Source organism: Arvicola amphibius, chromosome 12 (genome assembly GCF_903992535.2).
Source record: "Arvicola amphibius chromosome 12, mArvAmp1.2, whole genome shotgun sequence".
NCBI classification, from domain to species: Eukaryota; Metazoa; Chordata; class Mammalia; order Rodentia; family Cricetidae; genus Arvicola; species Arvicola amphibius.
In genome coordinates this window covers 45,894,214-45,916,603 of record NC_052058.2, presented here as the reverse complement: position 1 = coordinate 45,916,603, position 22,390 = coordinate 45,894,214, and the positions used below count along the sequence as shown (strand labels likewise).

The window sequence follows — 22,390 nt, the reverse complement described above, 5'->3', positions numbered from 1 at the left end:
ACAGGGCCTTACTGTGTAATCCTGGCTGGCTTGAAACTTGCTTTGTAGACCAGGGTAGCCTTGAACTAAGATTTATCACTCCTGGCTATAATTCTCTTGAAAAATAATTCTTAAAATTTGTCTTGTATTTTTAAAATGTACTTAAGAACACTGATCAGCCTCTTGTTACACACATTTGTTACCAGTTTTAAGTTAATTATTAGGTAATGCTAATATAGAGTCTTGACATCTATAGATGTATCTAGTTAGGAAAAATGTTCAATAACTGAATTTCAGTGACATTATAACAAGTAAGAATGTGACTGACCTCTAACCCCACAGAGGAATCTGAAGCTTGTGATTTGTGGTTTGAATTGGTTTTGTGTTCTCTATTTACTTAATGCAATGGGCATCATTTTTTACTTACTTGTTTTATCTCAGGCGAAGGCCTGTCAGCCTCCCGCCACTCTTTGCGAACAGGTCTGTCTGCCTCAAACCTTTCCTTGAGAGGAGAATCGCCTTTATCTCTTCTTCTCAGTCATCTTCTCCCTTCTTCGAGAGCTGGAACCCCTGCAGGCTCGAGGTGTACCACCCCAGTGCCCACCCCTCACAGCAGCCCTCCTTCCAGCCCTGGCTTAAGTCGCCTGGCCTCCAGAAGTTCCCAGCTGAGTCAGCCTCAGGCCCCAGAGCTACTGGTGTCACCCAGCAGGGATGATATTCCCAGAGTAGTAATTCATCCGCCCGAGGAAGACATAGAAGCACTCAAAGGCCAAGAGCAGAAGAATGAGGAGAATGTTGACTTCACTCCAGGCAACTGTCCAGAGTCCTCCACGTGTGGTGCCCTGCCTCTGGCTCACCTGCACTGAGAATGCCTGCCACACATAGCTTGAGCAGCATATGTAGATAGTGCTTATGATTGGACAGCTGCATGGTTTTGCTCTTTACAGTGTATTACAGAACAGAATAAAGTTATTAAAACTTAGGCTATAAAAATATTACGAAGAAGGCTGTACATCAGTTAAGCCCCCCCCCCTCTTTTTTAAAGAGATCACAATATTTGGCTAGTTTAGCGAACATATTTTTGATGTGACTCCAAGAATGGTGGTGATGCTTCTCTTAAAAGAGTGTAGTACAGCTTAGCCTTTCTAATACTATAGAATGCCATGTTGTTTTTCCCATCCTCTCTCTGACAAGACTGACATTTTCAAATAATTGCGTGTAGTCATTATTTCAAAAGGATTGGTGTAGCTTGGAACAGACTGTACTCTTATTTATGATTGTGTGTTAGTCCAAGTTTCTCCTGATGCTTTTCAGAACTGCGGGCTTTTACTCAGGCTGAGGATGTAGTTTTGTAAGTGGTTTACAAAACTTTCTTATGGAGCTGCAGAGGTCACTCTAGGCAAGACTTCCTACTGGACCTGACTTTGATTTCTTGCACCCTTGTCAGGTGGGTCACGGCTGGCTGCCCGTAACTCCAGCTCCAGGGGCTCTGATGCCTTCCACCAGCCGCTACAGACTACTCATGTACATGCTCATACAATAAACACATACAATTAAAAATAAAATATAATATGTGTGGGGGAGGGAGAGAGAGAACTTCTAAGGCAGTAAAGGTCTTTGTTAGTTGAGAATTGAGGCATATATTCTTTTAATACTTACTATGAATCTTTATGACAAGATTATCAATTTTTCTGAATAGGTGAAATTAAAATGTTTGGATTTCTGAAGACAAAATGAAGCTCATAATAACTAATGAGAAAAGTCTAGGATCAACCGTCATCACTTCCTTCGTAACTGCCATTTGCACTTAGAACATTTAGTTGTTTTTGGCAGGACTCCGGAAGCTGATGCCATAGAGAGGAGGGCTACTGGAACTTGGCTTTAGCTATGTAGTGGAGTGGGAGGAAGCGTCATTTTTTGCCGACTGAATTGATCCTCAGCAGAATTAGTATCAGGAGCCGGAGACTTGACTAATTACAGAGACAGCTTTACCTTGGCTGAGGCTTGGAAGGATTACTCAGAGAGAATCATGGTAAACTAGACTGCTTTAGTTTCTTTCTAAGAACCAGTTTTCATCTAGTTTTGAGCTTCTGGTCCTTCTGTCTCTACCTTCCAAGTGCACACAGGAGTGTGCCACCACACTTGGCAGGGTAATGTTCTTAACGTGCCCAGCCATTGAAAAAGGAACATGTTGAAGATAGCAAGCACAGCCAAGCAGTTTCAACTAATTTCCTCCTTTGTCCCCATTGAATTTTATTTCTTCTTTCTGTTCCTACTGACCGTGCCATACCCCATCCCCACAAGCCTCGTTCTTAGGTCTCAGATCTAGTGGCTGAGTTGTTCTAGAAACTGCATTATGTTCTTATTTTGGTTATGTGTAGAATAATAGTCAGTAGTGCCTAGTACTCAGTCACAGTTGGCACCAGGGTTTTGTGTGTGAGTGTGTAGAAGCCACTGATGAGGATAATTTCTCCCACCTTGGGAAGAAGAGACACTACTCTGAAAGCTAGGGACAAAGGTTAAATATGAGGAATCTTAATAACTTTTCCATACTAAGTCAACATTTAAAAAAGTATTTATTTTAGGAAATAACTTTATTTCAGAAATGTTTAATTTGAGAACTACATGACTAAGTTAAGTACAGTGCTTTTCATATGAAGGTTTTTCACTTATATTGATACCCCAGTTTGTTGACCTAGGAAATTGATATCACCGAGGACTTACACTCAGAGTTGAAACAGCTTTTAAACCTAAATGCCTTAATTTTATGTTCACTAGTTATAACTGCTGTATTCTAGAAGAATAAACATGCTTGATTGTATCAAGTATATCTGATATGCTTGAAATTGTACAAATGATTACTAATTTTAACCAATGACTGGTACTGACAAATATTATCTGCACTTCTGTATATTGCAGTTTCTTCCCCTAAAATGTTCAGTGTTGTGAGCATTAATTGGTTTATATTCTTGGACTAGAGGTTTTTTTTTTTTTTTTTCTAGTGAAAAAAGATGTATTCAATGGTAGATATCTGTGTGTTGCAACTTGGATTTTAAGTTTTTGAGATTTGAACTTTTTCTAGAACTCTTAGAGGTAAAGATAGATTAGTCTTTTATGTTGTACTGCTTTGAAACTGCCTTCCTGTGAGCATTACTGCTGAATGAGTACACTAACATGAGCATGCATCATTTGTAACTGGGACAACAACCAGGCTAGTCACACGCTAAGTTATAGGCTCATTGGAACCAGAGTGGTTGAGTAAATCATTCAATCACAAGGCCACAAGTGATGAGTATTATTTATCTCAAATCTTTTTGATTATGTGCTTTTAATCTTTTTACTGGGATAGCTTGTTTGTGGTCTTAGGTTTCTTAGGAACAATGACAGTAGAAATTAGACATAAATACTACTGAAGAAAAATAAAAATTCTTAGGGAAACATGATTAAGAAAGATTAAACAAAGCACATCTCTTAAATTTTGTGAATTACAATTGGAAAGAATTCATATTGGCATCGACATGAATGTCCTAGGGGAATTTAGGTTCACTGAGTTCTGTACGGTTCACACGAGGTAGAGACACACTCAAAGTGCATTACTTTGAAGTATTGTGGCAGTAGGACTGGTTCCACACTGGCTCACTTTCATGAAGGCCACTGTGTGGATTCTGTAACGCTCTAAATATTAAGTGCACAGCTTCATCCTGTTCATGTGTTGTAATTCCTGCTGCTGGTACAGAGCTAACATCTGCACTTTTTAACCTCTCACATTTGCTTCCATAATGAGCCACCGCTTTAAGGATATGAGCAGCTTCAGGCTACATGGTGGATTTTCTCCTTACTAATTCGGTTGTGTATTTTCTTAAATACAGGGATTTTGGCGTCTCCACAGTCTGCTCCTGGAAACTTGGACAATGGTAAAAGTGGTGAAACGAAAGGTAACGGAAGTGGAGGAAGCAGAGAAAATAGTACTGTGGACTTCAGCAAGGTAATTCATTAATTGTAAATTTTCATTAGCTTTCCCACTGAGAAAATAACTAGTAAAGTGTTGCTTTGTTGCCATTGCTTACAGTAACTGTTTAGTAACCTGCTGTTACACACTGGCATAGGATGCCTGTGAGATGTTATGGGCAGAAACAGGGATAGGCTCCACGTTTGTAACTACATGCTTACAGTTGCAGCCGTTCCGAAGAAATGGATTTTCTTTTTGCCTGCTCATAGATACCCTGGCACCTGGGTCTCTCTGAAGCAATTTTCTTGGGTGTGACATCGCAGCACAGACAGCTTTCTTCCTGGGCTCTACTGCACCCAGAATTACTAACTCATGGTGCTAGGACCTTCTAGAATGCCACTGGGAGGCATGGGTAGATCGAGGCATGGTTTAAACAAGGACAAGAAGCTCCTATGAATTGATTTTGTTTAATGAGTAGTTCAGGGAAGTAAAGATGAAAGCAACAGAACAGAGAGACCCTGGGTTTTCAGGATAAGCTCAAGTGACAGCTGAGTTTCAAGAGTACTTCCTAGTGGTTGGGAAGTCCCTTAATTTGCTGCTTGTCAGTTTACCATTAATTCATGGAACAGTAATATTTCTGCACCTTCTTTTTAAGACTTTGTTGTAAATATCAAATAGATTTCCATTTTTTAAAGCTTTTTTTCTGTTTCACCAGTGTGTCCACAAACCATGCACACTCCACTGAAAAGAGGTTTAAATGATTTGTATTGTCGTTTTGTGGAGTTTATACTCCCCCATTATAGAAAGGCTTACCATTAGGGATTTTGACTATTCAGAAAAGGTGTTCACCTGGGCATGGTAGCACGTGCCTATAATCCTAGTTATCCAGAGGCCAAGGCAGGAGAGCCTCAAGTTTGTGGCTAGCCTGGGTTACATAGTGAGCTCTAGACTACCCTGAACTAAACAGCAACTTGTCTTTAAAAGCAAAACAAACAATAAAAGTCTTTTGCAGTTGTCATTTCTAACTATCTTGTTTTCATTAGTGCTCTGTTTCAGATCATCAGAAAGTGTTCCTAGCTAAATTGGAATTTATTCGTTGTTGCTGAATAAGTAAATTACCATGATTTGCATTGTGGTTCTTGTCTAGGCATGGCAGTGTGGTTGATCTTTGTTTCTCTGTCAGTTGCACTTCTTTACTTGGCCTGTTCTTGTGTACCCTCCCTGTCTCTTGTTGGGCAGGAGTCTGCCTCCTGGCACTGTAGTTGTGGCACACTGGGAGTGGGACTCAAGAGGCCCGCTGTAAGTGCTGGTTTCATCTTTTAATAGATAGTCTTGTTAGTGGTCGTTTAGTAGCTTGTGTGAACCTATGTATCAGTGAGAGCTTCACTACTCTGGGGTCATGTTTGTTACCTTTTTGTAATTATACACAGGCGGCTGAGTTTCCCTTACACACTGTTCCATGTCTGAGCTAATCAAGGCTATCGATTCTCATTGTAAAGAACATTTTTTTTATTAAAGGAAAATACTAAGAAATGGTAGTGTTTTATTTTTAAAAATGAGGATTTATAAAGACATATGAAACAATAAGACTTAATAATGAAAATCATGCAATGAATTTGTTTTAGCACTGTGTATAATTTCATGAGCCATTGTTAGTTTGTGCACTGTGTGTCCTCACCAGTTTTTAATGAATAGTCTATTCACTGAAAAATTCTCAAGTTTATGTTTGATAATATAGAGCTCTAAAGTAATAGACTATAATAGCTGAAACAATAGATGATGAATTTTGCTTGCATTTTTTTTGTATTTGTCTACTTCATTCTTTATATCTGGGAGTTTTGGTGTTTATGCATCTTTTAGATCACAAGTTTTGATTGCCAGTAGTAGTTTTAAAGTCATTCTTTAAAGTTATTCATATCTAAGTAATTATATTTCTAAATTATTCATTTATCAATAGGTTGACATGAATTTCATGAGGAAAATTCCCACAGGAGCAGAAGCGTCCAATGTTTTGGTGGGAGAAGTGGACTTCTTGGAGAGACCGATTATTGCGTTTGTGCGACTGGCTCCTGCAGTTCTCCTGTCCGGGCTGACTGAGGTCCCTGTGCCCACTAGGTAATGAGCAGTTCTCCTGCGTGGCTGTTCCTGTGGACCCCCTGAACTCGTCCTTGCCTGTGGAATAGAGGACTGCTTAACTGCTGGGTTTCAGTCGTTGTGTCAATGCTTTTGAGCACAAGAGTGGAAATTATCCTCCCTTCTCCAACTTTTACCTGATTCCATTCTGCAGCTGACCTGGACCTTACTATGTAGTCAAGCTGGCCTCTTGATTCCTCCTTTTCACTCCCAAATGATGAGATCGTAGCTATGAGTCACCTTCTCCTGCTGTAGTAATACTGTGTGAAAACAGTTCTTCATTTGTATCTTTATAAGAAGTTTGGTATCTTATGAACTTTTGTTTTACAAAGCCAGTCATTGAGATTGATTTTTGTGCTGGGTACCCAGAAAATGGCTTGCTCAGGTTCACTTCTCATTCTGTCCTGGTCTACACTCAAAGCCTGGTTAGTCATTTTAGACATGCCCATCCTTTAGGTACTCATGCAAATTTTTTGTCGTGGTTTAACAAATTAATCTGGCATGAGATCATAAAGAATAATTAGCAAGTTGTGTTAATCAGCACATGAGCCATGAAAAGGACATCTGCAGGTTGTTAGTATCAGAAGCTTAATTGTGAATATGACTTGTTTTGAAATTAACTTTCTTTACTGTATTTTTGTTTGATGGGTTTTTTTGTTTGTTTGTTTGTTTGTTTTAAATGAAGTCATGTGTGTGGTCCAGGTTGACTTCTTATCCCTGACTATCCTTCTGCCTCAGCTTCCTGAGTGCTGACATTCGGGCATATGCTCTGTACTAGGGGGATTTTGCAGCAGGGAGCTTCCACAGTACCATGGAGAGGTGTGGTCGATTATGTGTTCTCATGACCAACTCAGTAATTAAGAATTAATAGGAATTTGATGGAAAATACTTACTTTATATATATTTATTCCATTTTCACTAATGATACAATGTTGATAAGTGAGGGAAAATTATTCGATTGCCTCATTTGTAAATTTTCATAAAGCTGGAGCATAAGTATTTGGATCAGAATATTAATATTTTATATAAGGCTGAGGTAATGATGAAACCCATTATTTTGTATTATTACCTACAAAAATAGTTAAAATATTAGTATCTACTCTAGTGTTAACAGGGTGCAACTACCATTTTTATTAAACACTGAATAGAAACAGGACTGATATTGAAGTTGGAAATTCTTTTCCCTCACAGAAAAGTTACTAAATGCCATATTTATAGTGTTAAAGCTTTGATTCAAAATAGTTTCAGACTACAGATCTTTTGTGTGTATATTCTGAACTATTTGATTCGACAGGCCTTGCTTTCAAGAAATCAGTGTAAGACAAAGGATGTGTCTCCATTGGTAGAGAGATTGCTTAGCATGCACAAAGCCCTGGTTCAATTCCCAGCACTCCATAAACCAGGCGTGGTGGGACACACCTACAATCCTCTCACTTGAGTGGAGGGGCAGTGGAGGCCAGAGGATTCGAAGTTCAGGGTTACCTCTGGCTACACAGTAAGTTCTAGATCATCCTGGGTTATACTACCCTTTCTCCAAAAAAGAAATCAGCATGGAAACAGTGTGGTGCTGCAAATTTGTCACCCAGCACTCAGAAGATTGAGTGAGGAGTTCGAGGTCAGCCTGGTTGTTTGATCCAGAGGATATAAAAGATGAAAATTTTTATGAGAGACACTTCCTTAGTAACTGTTTTGCACTAAGGAAGATGGGAAAGGGGTAAGTTGGTAGAGTTAATTGTGAATGCATTTTATAGTTTCATGATCTGATTTTTACTTGTTTTGTTCGGTTTTTGAAATAGGATCTCCTGTTGCTTAAGCTGAGTGGATGACTTTGAACTCAGAGCCTCTTTGCCTCTGCCTTTCAAGTGTTGGAATAGCAGGCTTGCCCACCACACTCCGTTAAGATCTGTTTTGAATAGAATTGTCATTTTTCCCCCTTGATTCTTGTGGGTGATTGCAAAGAAGGTCTGTGTGTTGCTTATGTGTTTATAATGGAATTATTTGTAGAAGTTTCCTAGATTTGTGTATATGTGTTGCTTCTTTTAAAATCTGCATATTTCAATCTTTCCTTAGGTTTTTGTTTCTGTTACTGGGCCCAGCAGGGAAGGCCCCACAATACCATGAAATTGGCAGATCCATAGCCACTCTCATGACTGATGAGGTAATTATAGTCAAATCCCTTTGAGCTAGACAGTGAATATGCAATTATAGCCCTTCTTTCTCTCATAGTAAAGCTTATAAAATGATCTTTGATGTCTATGTTATTTTATTTCATATGTACTCTTCTAACACATGCATTTGTTGAGGGTTTTAAGATTTATTTCTTAGCAATAGTAGGTAGTTTTTCATCTGTTTGACTGCTATTCTTTTAATTTGACGTTTTGAAATTTGTTTGGTCCTTGCTTTTAGGGTGTTGCCTTTTTGGGGCTTCCTTGGGTCTTTTGCTGTTTCTCCTTACTTCTCTCTCTTGATTTTGTTGTTGTGTTTGGCTGTAAACTCTTTAGTGATCAGGACTTCTGCTTCTTTGAGAGAGATTTCTAGAAGATTTTGCCAGACATGCCAACATATCTGCACGGAATATCAGAAACCCTGTGAACCTGGACCTCATCCGTGTCAGCTCATCACACATCTCTGTAGTCACTGCCGTTTTTCTGGTCTAGACTCTGACCTTTACTGTGGCAATTCAAGTGATTTTTTTCTTTGGAGTTCTTACCTATATTGACAGTAATAACATGTATGTAAGTCTAACATTGGATCGACAATTTATCCATAGCCTAATTATTTAAAGTTTTTTTTCCCCTTTTTAGAATTGTGTTTTCTCTATAATTCAAGCATACTTCAAACTAGCTGTGTAGCCGAGGTTGGCCCCACTCTTGGGAGTCTTAGCTTCGTCTCTCAAGTGCTGTGATACAGATATGAATCACCACATCTGCTTTATGTTCAGATCAAACCTTGTTCTGGTATTTTCAGGGAACCTTGCACATATCCCATGATTTTCAGGGAACCTTGCACATATCCCATGCTTACATGGTGCTCTGGCCATAGTAGCTTCCTTTCTGTTTCTTGGATGAGTTTTGCTCTTCGTACCCCTGTACAGTACAGCTATGATTCTGTCTTCCTAAGTACTGTTTACCATTTCCCTCAGTTATCACTGTTTGTTTGTTTGGTTGGTCGGTTGGTTGGTTGGCTTTTCTTGGATGAAGTCTTTTGTATAGCCTGGACTGTGCTCAAACTCACACCAGTTCTCTTCCCTCTGCCTTCAGTTGCTGGGTTATCAGTCTTCTCAGCAACATTTTTACTTGGTTGCTTATTTTTCTCTTGTCAGCTTTCTGTTCTGCACTTTGTTTAATATTTATTCTTTTTTGAACTTTTGTCCCTCTTGACCATAATTATTTTCAGGATAAATAGCACTTCAATGGCAGAAATATAATGACCTGACATTATTGTAATGAATTATTTTGTAGTGAATCGATTTTTATCTTGTAAAATTACTATTTATCTGTGAAATATTTTCTTAGTATCAACTCATCATTTTCTTCAGTTATTTGTTGTTGATTGATCTATTTATGTTAGTCCATACTAATGATGGACTAACTCTTGCTAGGTGAGGTGAATGTCTGCAGCTGATGAGAATTTATGCCATTTTTAGTGACTTTATTTTTGTTATTTATTTTTACATTCTGTGCATATGTGCACAGGGGAGAGAGGTACATGCACATGAGTGCAGCTCCCGTGGAGTCCATGAAGTTGTGTCATATCCCTCAGAACTGGAATTACAAGTAGTTGTGAGCCACCCTGCAATCCTGGGAACTGAAAGTGTGTCCTGTGCATGCAGTGCTGCTGTTAACCGTGGCGCTCTTGCTGCAGCACAGAATTTATTTCTGCATCTAAAGTGCATTTTACTGCAGTCAGTTCCTTCTGTCCATTGTAAAAGTCCTTATGCTCGGTATCTTCTCTCCTTAGATTTTTCATGATGTAGCTTATAAAGCAAAGGATCGAAATGACCTTTTATCTGGAATTGATGAGTTTTTAGATCAAGTAACTGTCCTTCCTCCAGGAGAGTGGGATCCTTCCATACGCATAGAGCCACCAAAAAGTGTTCCTTCTCAGGTAAGAACCTGGATATGCTTCTGGGGATGTTTTATTTTTTCTTTTTTAAGTTAAAAACTTGTAATAAAAAAAAGTGAGTTATGCATGTTTTATAACTCAAAAGTCATAACTATTTATAGTGGGTATGGCTCAGTGGGTGCACTTTTTCAGCATGCCCAAGGCCCTGAATTTGAACCCTGATACTGGAAGTAGTAGGAGCTACAGGAACCAAAAGTAGATTCAGAGAGGATGTACCTGTGTTACTATGTCTCTTGTGTGTTTGTCTGTTGTCAGCGTTGTGGTCCTGATTATTCTGTAACTGGACATATAAATGTTAATAACCTGCCTGCTTTTTTGTTATTTGCATCATTTTAAGTTCATCACCGTGTGTGTGTGTGTGTGTGTGAAATCTGTCTTTATTTTTCATGTGCTATTATCAGCACTTTAAATAGTATGGAATAATTTGTTTTTGCAAGTTTGGGAAATTTCTGGTATACATTTTTGAGCCACATCTCTTGCCAAGTGTGGGCTTTAACAAGTTGCTTCATTCTTTTATGAAAATTGGTTTATGTGAGCTTTTCTTCTTTCTCAGGTCAGTTCTGGTAAATTTTGTTTGCCTGGTGTATTACCCATTTTGACAATATTTTAGATTTTCTTGGAAAAGTTTACCTATTAAACTTCTCTTGGTTTGTGGAATTATATCCGGACATATCTTTGGTTTGACTAATAAGTAAATTATTTATTATATTTTTCAAAGAATAGTTTGTAAAATTATTTTAGATTTTTTTAAAGATGGGTTTTTTTCTGCTTCATTCCTGCTTTTAGCTGATTTGCTTTACCCCCTCACTGTCCTCCAGTAAAAATTTATTTTCTCATTACATAGTTAATATTTTCCTTTTAAAGTTTTCCTTTTTTTACATTTATTATATTTTATATGTATGGGTGTTTTGCCTGCATATGAATGTGTACCACATGCGTGACTGGTGCCCAGGATCAAGTATCCCAAAACTGGAGTTATGCATAATTGTGAGCCACCATGTTAATGCTGGGAATTGAACCCAGATCCTCTGAAGAGCAGCCAGTGCTCTTAACCACTGAGCCATCTCTCTAACCCTCATCTTTTAAATTTTTTGTTTAAAAAAATTTGTTTCGTTTGATTTTTGTTTTGTAGACAAGATTTTCTTAAATTTCTAGTGATCCTCCTGCCTTAGTGTCTCAAACACTAGAATTGTAAGCCTGAGCCACTGATTGATACTTCATATTTTCATGTTTTAGCTACAACTTAGCTATGTCATACGTTCTTTTGTTCTTACTTTCTTGGGCTTCTATATTGTTTTTTGTTTCCCCTTTGATCTAAGATACACATTGGTTTTAGCTTCGATTTTTTTCCAAGTGGTGATCTTCCTTTTTTTATCCAAATCTAGCTACTCTATATTAATAAAGTGTTGTGTATCTAGGTCCATGGGAGTTTTAAGACTTCACAGGAGCTCTTACAGAAACATGTATCTGTCTTGCTCCCTGCTTATTCTGTTTCCTCCCTCTTGGCATTATATATGTTTATTTGCACATAGGTATTCCTTTAGCCAGTTCTCTGTTGAGGTAACCTATGAGATACTCCTGTTGTGTTCATATCGGGGAGAAGATCCTTTATCTTAGAAGAGGATACTGAAGGAATTCTTGTGTTACTTATCTAAGGAAATATTTTAGGAAAGGGAAAATGTTGGTTTCTGCCTTCTTTTCCCTACCTCCCTCTTTCCTTGATGGTCAGGATCTTTTTCATAGCCCAGATTGTTCTTGAACTCAGACTTTCTACCTTAGCCTCCTGAGAACTGGAAGTGCAGGTGTATGGAAAAAGTAGTATTTTTAAAAATTAACAAAAAAATTTGTTTTCGGTAGTTAAATATTTTGATGAAAAAGTGCTTCCTTATGAGAATGTTTATGTTTATAGCTGGGCTTGCTAGTGTCAGCTTACCATAAGCTTGAGTTGTTTAGCAAGGAGGGAATCTTACTTGACTAAGAGTTTCCATAGGCAAGACTGAAGTCTATAAGGGCCTAGCTCACTGTAGGCACTGCCACTGGTGGTCTTGGAAGCTATAAGAAAGCAGGCTGAGCAAACCATGAGAGGCAGGCCAGTAAGCAGTGTTCCTCCTTAGTCTCTGCTCCAGTTCTTGGCCCTATGTTCCTTGTCCTGATGTCGCTTCATAAAGGACTATGATCAGGACATATGAGCTGAACCCTTTGCTCTCCAATTTGCTTTTAGTCAGAGCAGCAGAAACTAACTAAAAAAATAGTTACTGCAGAACAGCAATTTGAAATGGTATATTTATCTTATAATAAACTGATGTTAGAAGGTGCAGAGAGCTAATTATAAATTTATAATGTGAACAGAAACAGATGTTAAATTCTTTTAAATTGCATCTTCTTAAAATTCTATTAAATGTTTTAAAAGGTTATATTAGAAAACATTTTTTCCCATGTATGCTTGTGTAAAATCCTCATGAGATGTAATATTCCCTCTAGCCATCTGAGATACCTTGTCAGTTTTCTTAAAGTTGAATTCTAAAAGTATATTTCTGTGGAATTCAGGAAAAGAGGAAAATTCCCGTGTTTCCCAATGGATCTGCTCCAATGTCTGCTGAGCCTCCTAAGGAGGCTGCTCATCATGCAGGGCCTGAGCTGCAGAGGACTGGACGGTGGGTACAGTTGTTTCTTTGGGGGATTAAGCACTGGTTTGATAGAAAGGCACCAACAGTCTTCTCTTTTAACGCCTCAAATATATGGAACCTAATCTCATACATTATTTCTTCTGTGGTTTTGTAAAAACTCATTTTCTATAAGATATATAACATTAAGGAGAATTTATGCATTTTAAAACAATTTTAATAACACATACCAATTTTTAAAATGAAAATAATGGAACATATATTCAAATTTGTAGTTATTATGTGGATTTTTTTGGTAACATCTACAAAGGTTCTGAAAGAAAATATAGATTCTTTTCCTAGTTAAAGAATTATGAGATTAAAGAGGAATTACAGTGAATGATTTTTATACATTGTGCATGGATTTAAAACTTATGTGAACATTATTTTTTGAAATACTGTAAAATTAGATGGACAAGCATGTTTAGACCCTACTATTGGCATCTGGAGACATTATTAGAGAAATTAGAAAGTTAATTTGAGAGTAAAGGATAGAAATGTTACCTGGTAAAGTGTAATAAAATACATTTAAAATACTGTGTAGTAGTTGATTGTGGCAGCATTTCCATACTGTTGTGAAGTATAGCTATTGGTATTAAATGGGGCACTGGTAGTCACTGTGGTTTTAAAGGACCTGGAGTTCATTCTTTGTTTATATAACTAGGGTATCTTATACAGACATTGTTGACAAGAACAGCAGCCAATATAGTCAACACAGTCACTATTAATGACTAGTGAAATGGAACAGAATAAGGTTTTATCTCTCCGCCAATAGTGCTGGTCTCCTATTGGCAGTAACTGGTTTTTTTTTGTACTTTAGAGATGGAAGTACCTAGTTAGAGGCCCATTCATCTCAAGCACCTGAGAGCCTCCTTTGTCACCTGTTAAGTAATCAGATGTTCATTTGATGGAGATTCATTTTCTACATTGTCATTGATATCTTTTTAATTGAAAGCTGATTCCTTTTGTGACAGAATCACTTCCACTTGTCAACTTGCCTTTAGGATTTGTTTAGTATCTAACTTAAAAAAAAATTTGAATGGTAAAGCTTGAAGCATCCAAACCCTTAAAAGTTTAAATTTAGTATTCATCTATTTTCTTGCATTTGGTTTATATATATAAAATTCCCTGTTTCCTGAGTCATAAGACTGTTCTGAATTCTTGGTTCAGCGGTATTCATTTAGTACCTTTTGTATACCAGGCAGGGTTCTGCTAACAAGAAGCATGACATTGAACAAAAGTCCCTATCTCCTAGGGTGTTTATATTTTATTGGAATATTTTCAAATTAAATGTATCTAAAAACCTATTTTTTAAGTTTAAATGGTATGGTTTTGATGTTTTAATGCAAATATAGGTTTTTATTCTTAATAAAACCTTTTAGTTTTATTAATATACTCATTACATATGTAATAATGTACTGAAATAGCTTTCAAGGTTTTTTCTTGAACAGAAATACATAAATAATTCAAGAGTTAAAATCATTAAGCATAGTTCTTAGTTGACTTCTATATTAAATATCAGCGAGCCACATTCACTCTACTTACCCAGTACTTACTGTGCAAGCTGTAACTGCCCATTGCCTTTCAGCTCTGTACTGCAGATAAAGAACAGAGTTGCAGTTGCACATTTACATGCATGGCTGGTTAGGTTTTGTTTATTATATGTTTACTTGTATATTTGCATTCAAAGTTGCTCCTATAAAGTCATTCGCCTGCAGCCTTTTCAGCATATATAGTTTAATGTTATGTTTCCATTAACTTAATGAGATCTTCTTTCCTCTGACATCATTTCATTAGAGTCAATGAGTATATCTTCTATAAGTTATACCATGATTTAAATTTTTATTGGCAAAATAGTAAGCACCTACAGTTTTATGTAGCCCATAGATTTAGTGTGAACTAGTTAGAATCCTCTAGTCTACAGCTTGACGAGTTTCATCTCACCTATTTAGGCTTTTTGGTGGTTTGATACTTGACATCAAAAGGAAAGCACCTTTTTTCTTGAGTGACTTCAAGGATGCATTAAGTCTGCAGTGCCTGGCCTCGATTCTTTTCCTATACTGTGCCTGTATGTCTCCTGTAATCACTTTTGGAGGGCTGCTTGGAGAAGCTACAGAAGGCAGAATAGTGAGTACAAAAGATTGGTAGTGGCCAGGCTCCCAGCTCCTCAGAGGCAAGTGTCTGTATGCATTTGTCTCACTATTCGTGCTTGTATTTGAAGAGTCGACCCACAGCATTAACCTGTCCCAAAGCAGACTTCCCCCAAAGGTAATTGCTGTGGAAAACATGGGGAAGCCATTTGAACAGGAGAAGATGCACAGTTGAGGTAAAAACAAAAAACAAACAAACAGTTTATCTTACTTTGCTTGATGATACGGTTATAAATTGAGTAAAACTTCCATTGTCTTCTGGGGGATGGGTGGGTTGCTGGGGAGATGAACTGCTCTGGGTGGATCATGGTGGGAAATTTATCCATGGGGCTCCCTGTCCTGTTAGTTACCATAGGGCTAGGGTTATGACTGTATTTAACTCCTCAGCCCCAGCTGGCCACTGAACTGAGACCATTTGAAACCACAAATGTTGCTGTAGAGTGAACGGAATTTTGAAGTTATGTTTGTTTTCATTTTGCTATTTAATCTATCTGAAAGTTGACAAAACTTTTATTTGTAATTGGGTGCTGCCTCCCTTTTCCCATGTGAATATAGAGTCCCGTTTGCTGTACTTGCTAATAACTGTGCAGGAATTGGTGCGTCATAAAATCTTGAATGGCATTTTATGGGGAGTAAACATATATTTTAATGGCATTTGAGTGACATGATTAATAATTCTTTATTTCTAAAGTTTGTCTTAATAATACTTTTGAAAGAAATTTTGTTTTTTATAGCTAAAAGGTTAAAACAATAGCTAAGATATAAGTGGTGACAATTCAATTGTAAAGACATCTTTTTCTAAATAACTGAAAATTTCTAATCCTGAAATAGTAGTAGTTTTTACTACTTAGATTCCTTTTTCCTTTAATCATTGTTCATATATGTTTTTAGTTGCTATGCTATCAAAAATTATACATATAGCTCTGCTGGACACTGTGACAATGTGATTTAGTTATTACCTCTTAGAAATATTGCTGCTTGGCTCTTGGACTGTCACTGCCTGCCTTCTCCTCCTGCCCTTGGACACCATGTACCTGAGATAGTATGTTTGACCCTGGCGTAGGAAGAGAGACAAAGGTAGCAGAGGGAGCCTAACCAGAAAAGTCGACAGTAAATGGGAGCTCATGTTCCCTGCAGTGTTTAACTGAGAGAGGAGAGCTAGGGAATGAAGGGGCAGAAATGGAGGAAACAAGCATTTTACAGAGGAAACAATGGGGAGATGAGGTGTTTGCTTCTATTGCTTTATAGAAGTGTACATTTTAGGAGCTCACGTTCAGAAGCATAGAGCAGCGAGAAGAAACAAAGATTGGAGACTGTTCGTGAGCGTTGAGGTGAATTGTAGGAAGGGAGGGCTTGTGGGAGCTTAGATGGTTATAGAATGGAAGGAGGAGAGTGGCCAAGAGATCAGACCGTCAGAGCACAGAGAGGAGCATGTGAATCAGCTCCATATTAGGGGAAGGTAGGGTGGGAGTGGTAAATGAGGAGTTTGTGGTGACAGTGTCCGCATTTTTAACCCACCACGTGGGAGAGAGACCTCTGCTTTGTGCTCACTGCTCCATTTGAGTTTGGACATGTCCTTCTTTTCAGTTCTTGTGTCCCCCTCGAATTTCACTTAAGACATATTCACCTCTAACTCAAGCTCACCTTAAATTCAGATTTAAAATGTACATATTTTAGTATAACTAAGGAGCTGGTGATTGCATATCAGTGTTTTGTAGTGAAGCCCTATTTTTCAGAGAGAAAACATTTATTTTTATGATTAATATGTTATTAATATGGAGGCTTGTTTTTTCATATTACCATTAGTTCAATTATATTTTGTTACTTTATGATTCTGGTTTGGAAGATATTGTTGGAGAAATGAGAAATGCTGCTTTTGTGTGATATTCCCTAGGTAACAGACATGGTTTGAAGGTGTGTTCATAAACACTCATGGGGTCTCCTAATTGTCATCACCCTGTTTAAAAATAAAAACCCTTAGGCTTCCAAGTTTCCCCAAGGCTGCATTCCAGGCACTGGCCAGGCTTCCAGGGCAACCCCGTCCTCGCCTGCTCTTGTGCTGTCTCTTGTTTCAGGAGCTTTGTTTCTTATAACTTCTTGTCTTGCCTTTACCAATCCTGGGCTTTCTCATTTCTGGATAGCACACCCCAGTTGGCCTTGATGCCTAACAATGGTAAATTCTTTTCCTTTCTCTCTCATCCTACCCTTTGTCTAGTGGCATAGCACATTGTCATTGCTTCACCATTTAACCTCATTAGCCAGCCTATAATGCCATAGTGAAACAAAACTTTACTCTGTCTTACTCACTGAGAACTCCTCCAAGGCTTTCATTTCCATTGTTCTCATTTTGCTGAGCTTTAATGATAAAATACTCATTTATTGTTTCTGCGAACTTACAGAGTACTCCCCACCTTGTTTGTGTTACCTCTATCATTTTAAAGTAAATCAATTAAGACTAACATTTTAGATTAATTTCCAAGAAATGTATGCAATTTTTTTTTTTTTTTTTTTTTTTTTTTAGAAAACTGAGGGTCACATGTTTACCTATTTGGAGATTATTTTTAATCACCATCCTGAGTATTTAATGTGCTTTTTATTTTTAGAGTGAAAAATATTTATTTTAGTCATAGAAGAGTAGTAAAAATAACTCATGCTTTTCTGCTTGTATGGGCTTAGAAATAAAACACCACAGAGGAACTTGAAGCCCTCTGTTTCCCCTTGCGCCTTGTGTCTTACAATATTGAGTGTTGGGCTAAGGATGATTGCCAAAAGTTCAACTAAATATGCAAAGACAAAGCAGTTTTCTTGATGTACTTGATACACGTGTAACTACCTGGCTAGCATCTGTGTTCTCCAGATGCTGTAGTAGGTTAGAGATCACTTTTTGATGTGTTACTTCTATTCATTTTCCTTTAAACAGAGTGCAATAGAGTCCCTTTTTGGAGCATCATTAACTGGGATTGCATATTCATTGTTTGCTGGGCAGCCTCTAACAATTCTGGGGAGCACAGGTCCAGTCCTAGTGTTTGAAAAAATTTTATTTAAATTCTGTAGGTAAGTAGTAATTCTCATCCCCTCTATTTGTATACCTGTCAGTTATGTGTTGTAGTATATTGTTTATGAACTGCAATATCTTTTGTGTGCTTTTATATGGTTGTCCTACCAAGGCTCCTACTACCACTTCTCCTCAGTAATGGAGAAGTAAGGGAAAGTAAGATTCCCTATCAATGCTCATTTAGTGGATTTGAGTATTGATAAGCAAATCATTTGGGGAGCAATAAAAATTCTTAGTGCTTGCGAAATTAAACCAGTTAGGTGTTTGAACTGTTTGTTAGGGGAAATGTAGCTCTTACATAGGATAGAGTGAAATAGATCTTGAAAGCCCAAGGCTGGCTGTGCCAAGCAATCTTGTGTAAAGAGGAAAGGGCTCAGAGCTATCAGAGTGCACGGTTAGTATCTATAGCTAGGCTGCTGCTCATGGCGTGGGCATACTATAGCTAATAGACTTTGAATTCAGCATTAACAGTACCATTCCCTGGATGGCATATGGGCAGTCAAGTATTTTAACCTGAAACAGCGGAGGTATCTGAGTATTTGTTGTAATTCTCTTGCCCTGATTCTTTGCTTATTGGCTAAGGTGGTTCTAATTCTGATATGGTGTGCTCCACTGACGAGCAGAGAATGAAATGACGTAGAGTATCTCTTATTTGAAATTAAAAGTAAGAAACTACTTTTTTGTAGGGATAGTGGTGGGTGAAGAAGGAATAGGGGTGGCAAGATATTGGGGTGCTGAGTGTTTTCACCTTACACATGGATTCTTCGTCTTTAGAAAGCCAACCGCAGTTGTTTTTAACCTGTCATTTGTTTGATATAGCTGTTTGCTAATGTTAGGGCTAGTGGCTTTATGCCTTTATTGCCTAGCATATTTTCACTGTAAATCTTTAATATAATAACCAAGTCTCCAGTTGAAGCAGAAAAACACAGAGCTTCATTTAATCATTATTTTGGCCATTTGGTAATTATTTTTAAAGGAATCCTGTGTTGCTTGTGTTCTTACTGCTTGTTACGAAAAACCTTATGTGCAAATGTTATTCTGTATGTACATGGTGATCATGTTCCCATTTATACTTCTCAACAGAGATTATCACCTTTCCTACCTATCATTAAGAACCAGTATTGGTCTGTGGACTTCTTTCTTGTGCATTGTATTGGTTGCAACAGATGCAAGCAGCCTTGTGTGTTACATTACTCGGTTCACAGAAGAAGCTTTTGCTGCTCTCATTTGTATCATATTCATTTACGAAGCTTTGGAGAAACTCTTTCATTTAGGAGAAATATATGCATTTAATATGCACAACAATTTGGACGAACTGACCAGTTACACGTAAGTGCTTCTTATGATAAAGTTGTTTCTTCCTTATGTTAAAATATCTTTGTTCTAAAATATCAGAGCATATTTTTCTAACTTTTTGTTTGTTTGTTTGTTTGTTTGTTTGTTTTTCTGAGAGTTCATCATGGTGAGACACATTTTTAATTTTGTTACTCAGGAGGTTAAGGCAGGAGGAAGTACAACAAGTTAAAGGTCCACCTGTGCTACATAGCCAAAAGAAAGAAAATGAAATTTTTGCAGTGTAGTATTTACTGTATCTAGTTGTATTTACCATCTAGGCCATAGTATAATTGACATTTGTTTCAGATGAAATTTTATTCAAGCATTCATGGGTAGAATTATAGTTGATAAAGTTTGTTCACTTTTGTTTACTGGTATAATGATTTTATGTATTCCTTGCATTTTATATAATTGTATTTTTAAAGTATAGAATTTCAACAGCTGTACCTGTCATTTTTACATACAGTATACTGTCGTCAAGAAAGGTTCTTCATTAGTATCTTTTTGTTGCTCTTGAGATGGCACTCAGGGCTTTGTGCATGGTAGGTGCCTTAGGGTTTCTATTGCTGTGAAGAGACACCATGATCATGGCAACTTTTTTAAAGGAGAAACTTCACTTCCTGTTGCCTGTGGCTCAAGATGTAGAACTCTCAGCTCCTTCTCCAACATCATGTCAGGAAGTGAACTTTGTCACTGGGTATAGCTTGAGCATAGACCTTAAGGCCCACCCCCACAGTGACACAAGGCTACACATACTCCTACAGCAAGGCTATACATACTCCAACAAAAGCACACCTTCTAACAGTGCCACTCCTTTTGAACTTATGGAGCCAATTACATTCAAGTTACCATATTCCAAACTCCCTAGTTTCCATAAGCTTGTAACAGTATCATAATGTAAAATGTATTTAGTCCAACTTCAAAACCCCTTATAGTCTATCACAGTACTCACGTAAAAGTCTAAAGTTCAAAAATCTCTTCTGAGATTCATATAATCTCTTAATTATAATTCCTTATAAAAAATAGATCAGACTAGCAACATATAATGGCACAGGGCATATATTACCAGTCCAAAATGTAGGGAAGGGAGCTTAGTAAAGAAATGCTGGACCAAAGCAAGTCTGAAAACCAGCTGTGTAAACTCCAAGCTCTGTATTTCCATGTCTGATGTCAAAACACTCTTGAGATCTCCAACTCCTTTCTGCTTTGTTGACTACAACACAGTTCTTTCTCTTGGGCTGGTTCCACTCACTGTTAGCAGCTCTCCTCCTCAGCATCTCTAGCATTCTGGATTCTCCAAGGTAATCCAGGGTTCTCCTTTATAGCTTCACGCACTGGCCTCTCTAGACCTCTTTTCAGGACCCCTGACACATACCTGGCTTCAACTGCTTTCTTTAGTCACAGAGGAAGATTCCACAACCCTTTTCTTCTATCCTTCACTCTAAAGCCAGAACCACACGGCTGAAGCTGTCAAGTTTTGCTGTTTGCTGGCCTGAAACATGGCCGTCTCATTCACTTTTATCACCGCTTTCTGTTTTTGATGGTTTCCTTCACTGCCTGATGTTGGCTGTCCTGAATCTCATCTGTAAACCAGTCTGGTCTTAAACTCAGAGATCCTCCTGTCTCTGCCTCTGAAGTACTGGGGTTAAAGGCAAGTACCGCTACTGCCAGCTCTGAAGTTATCTTTAATCCCTATTCACAAATTGGAGGCTTAGTTGGGTGGAATCTTGCCCTGAGGTCACCACTCCCTTTATTCCATTTATTGATCTGTTTATCCCCTTGAACACAGGATTTAGCTTCATTCCACTTCCTGATTGATGCCCCTTTTCTCCTCAAATTGTAATTTTTTTTTTTATTTTTCCTTGCTCAACTTGCTCCTTTTCATTATAAATCATTATAAGCATGAAGATTAGTAACCACATACTAGGCTGTTTTGAAATTTCCTCTGCCAGTGGAATTAATCCAAAACTCTTCATTTTAGCCTCAAGCAGACTTTTCAGAAAATGGCAAAAGCAGCCACACTCTTTACCAAAATATCACAAGAATGATTTCTAGACAACATACTAAAATTCTTCTCCTGAAACCTCTTTAGTCAGGCTCCACAGTTCAAATGACCCTGAGCATCACTGACCCCGTGCTCCTACTAATATGGCTCATTAAGCAGATTTAAAGCATTCCACTGCTTTCCTAACTTAAAGTTCCAAAGTCCACATTCCTCCAAACAAAAATGTGATCAGGCCTATCACAGCAGTACCCCAGTCCCTGGTACCGATTTCTACCTTAGTTAGGTTTCTATTGCTGTGAAGAGACACCATGACCATGACAGCTCTTAAAAAGGAAAACATTTAATTGGGGTGGCTTGTAGTTTGAGAGATTTAGTCTGTTGTCATCATGGTAAGAAGCATGATGGCATGCAGGCAGACATGGTGCTGGAGAAGGACCCAAGAGTTCTACATCTTCATCTGTAGGTAACATGAACTGAACTGTGTTACTGGGCATAGCTTTAGCATATATGAGACCATGAAGCCCACTCCCACAGTGACACACTTCTTCCAACAAGGCCATACCTTCTTCAACAAAGCCACACCTCTAAATAGTATCACTCCTTAGGAGCTTATGGGGCCCAGTTATGTTCAAACGACCATAGTAGGCAAGCTCTATCACTGAGCATCTCTAGCCTTTCACATTTTTTTAAAGATAAGATCTCACTATACATACCTGGCTGATCTTGAACTAGCTATGTAGACCTGATTGGCTTTGAACTCTGCCATCTCAATTAATTTTTTTTGTTAATTTTTGAGAATTACCTGAGTACTGTATTAACATCATTTCTTCCCTACCTTTTCCCCTTCCAACTCTTTCCTTGTCCCTTGCCCTCTCAAAGTCATATCTTTTAAAATTATTGTTTTACACATACACACACACACACACACACACACACACACGCTGACATGCAGTTGGGTATTTTTTTGGACCACCAGCTCACAAATAATGACACTGA

General features: G+C 37.9%; 1 protein-coding gene across 3 annotated transcripts in view; it reads left to right on the top strand.

The window, feature by feature from the left end:
- The window catches only part of Slc4a7 (solute carrier family 4 member 7), an 88,258-nt gene that overhangs the window by 41,124 nt on the left and 24,744 nt on the right, over positions 1 to 22,390 (top strand). For all 3 annotated transcript variants that reach the window (XM_038348679.2, XM_038348677.2, XM_038348678.2), the window contains exons 7-14: positions 3,849 to 3,964; positions 5,886 to 6,043; positions 8,132 to 8,219; positions 10,022 to 10,168; positions 12,734 to 12,840; positions 14,802 to 14,976; positions 17,920 to 18,053; positions 19,138 to 19,383. In XM_038348679.2, coding sequence (XP_038204607.1) covers positions 3,849 to 3,964; positions 5,886 to 6,043; positions 8,132 to 8,219; positions 10,022 to 10,168; positions 12,734 to 12,840; positions 14,802 to 14,976; positions 17,920 to 18,053; positions 19,138 to 19,383 — 1,171 coding nt within the window. The remainder of the gene's footprint in view (positions 1 to 3,848; positions 3,965 to 5,885; positions 6,044 to 8,131; positions 8,220 to 10,021; positions 10,169 to 12,733; positions 12,841 to 14,801; positions 14,977 to 17,919; positions 18,054 to 19,137; positions 19,384 to 22,390) is intronic.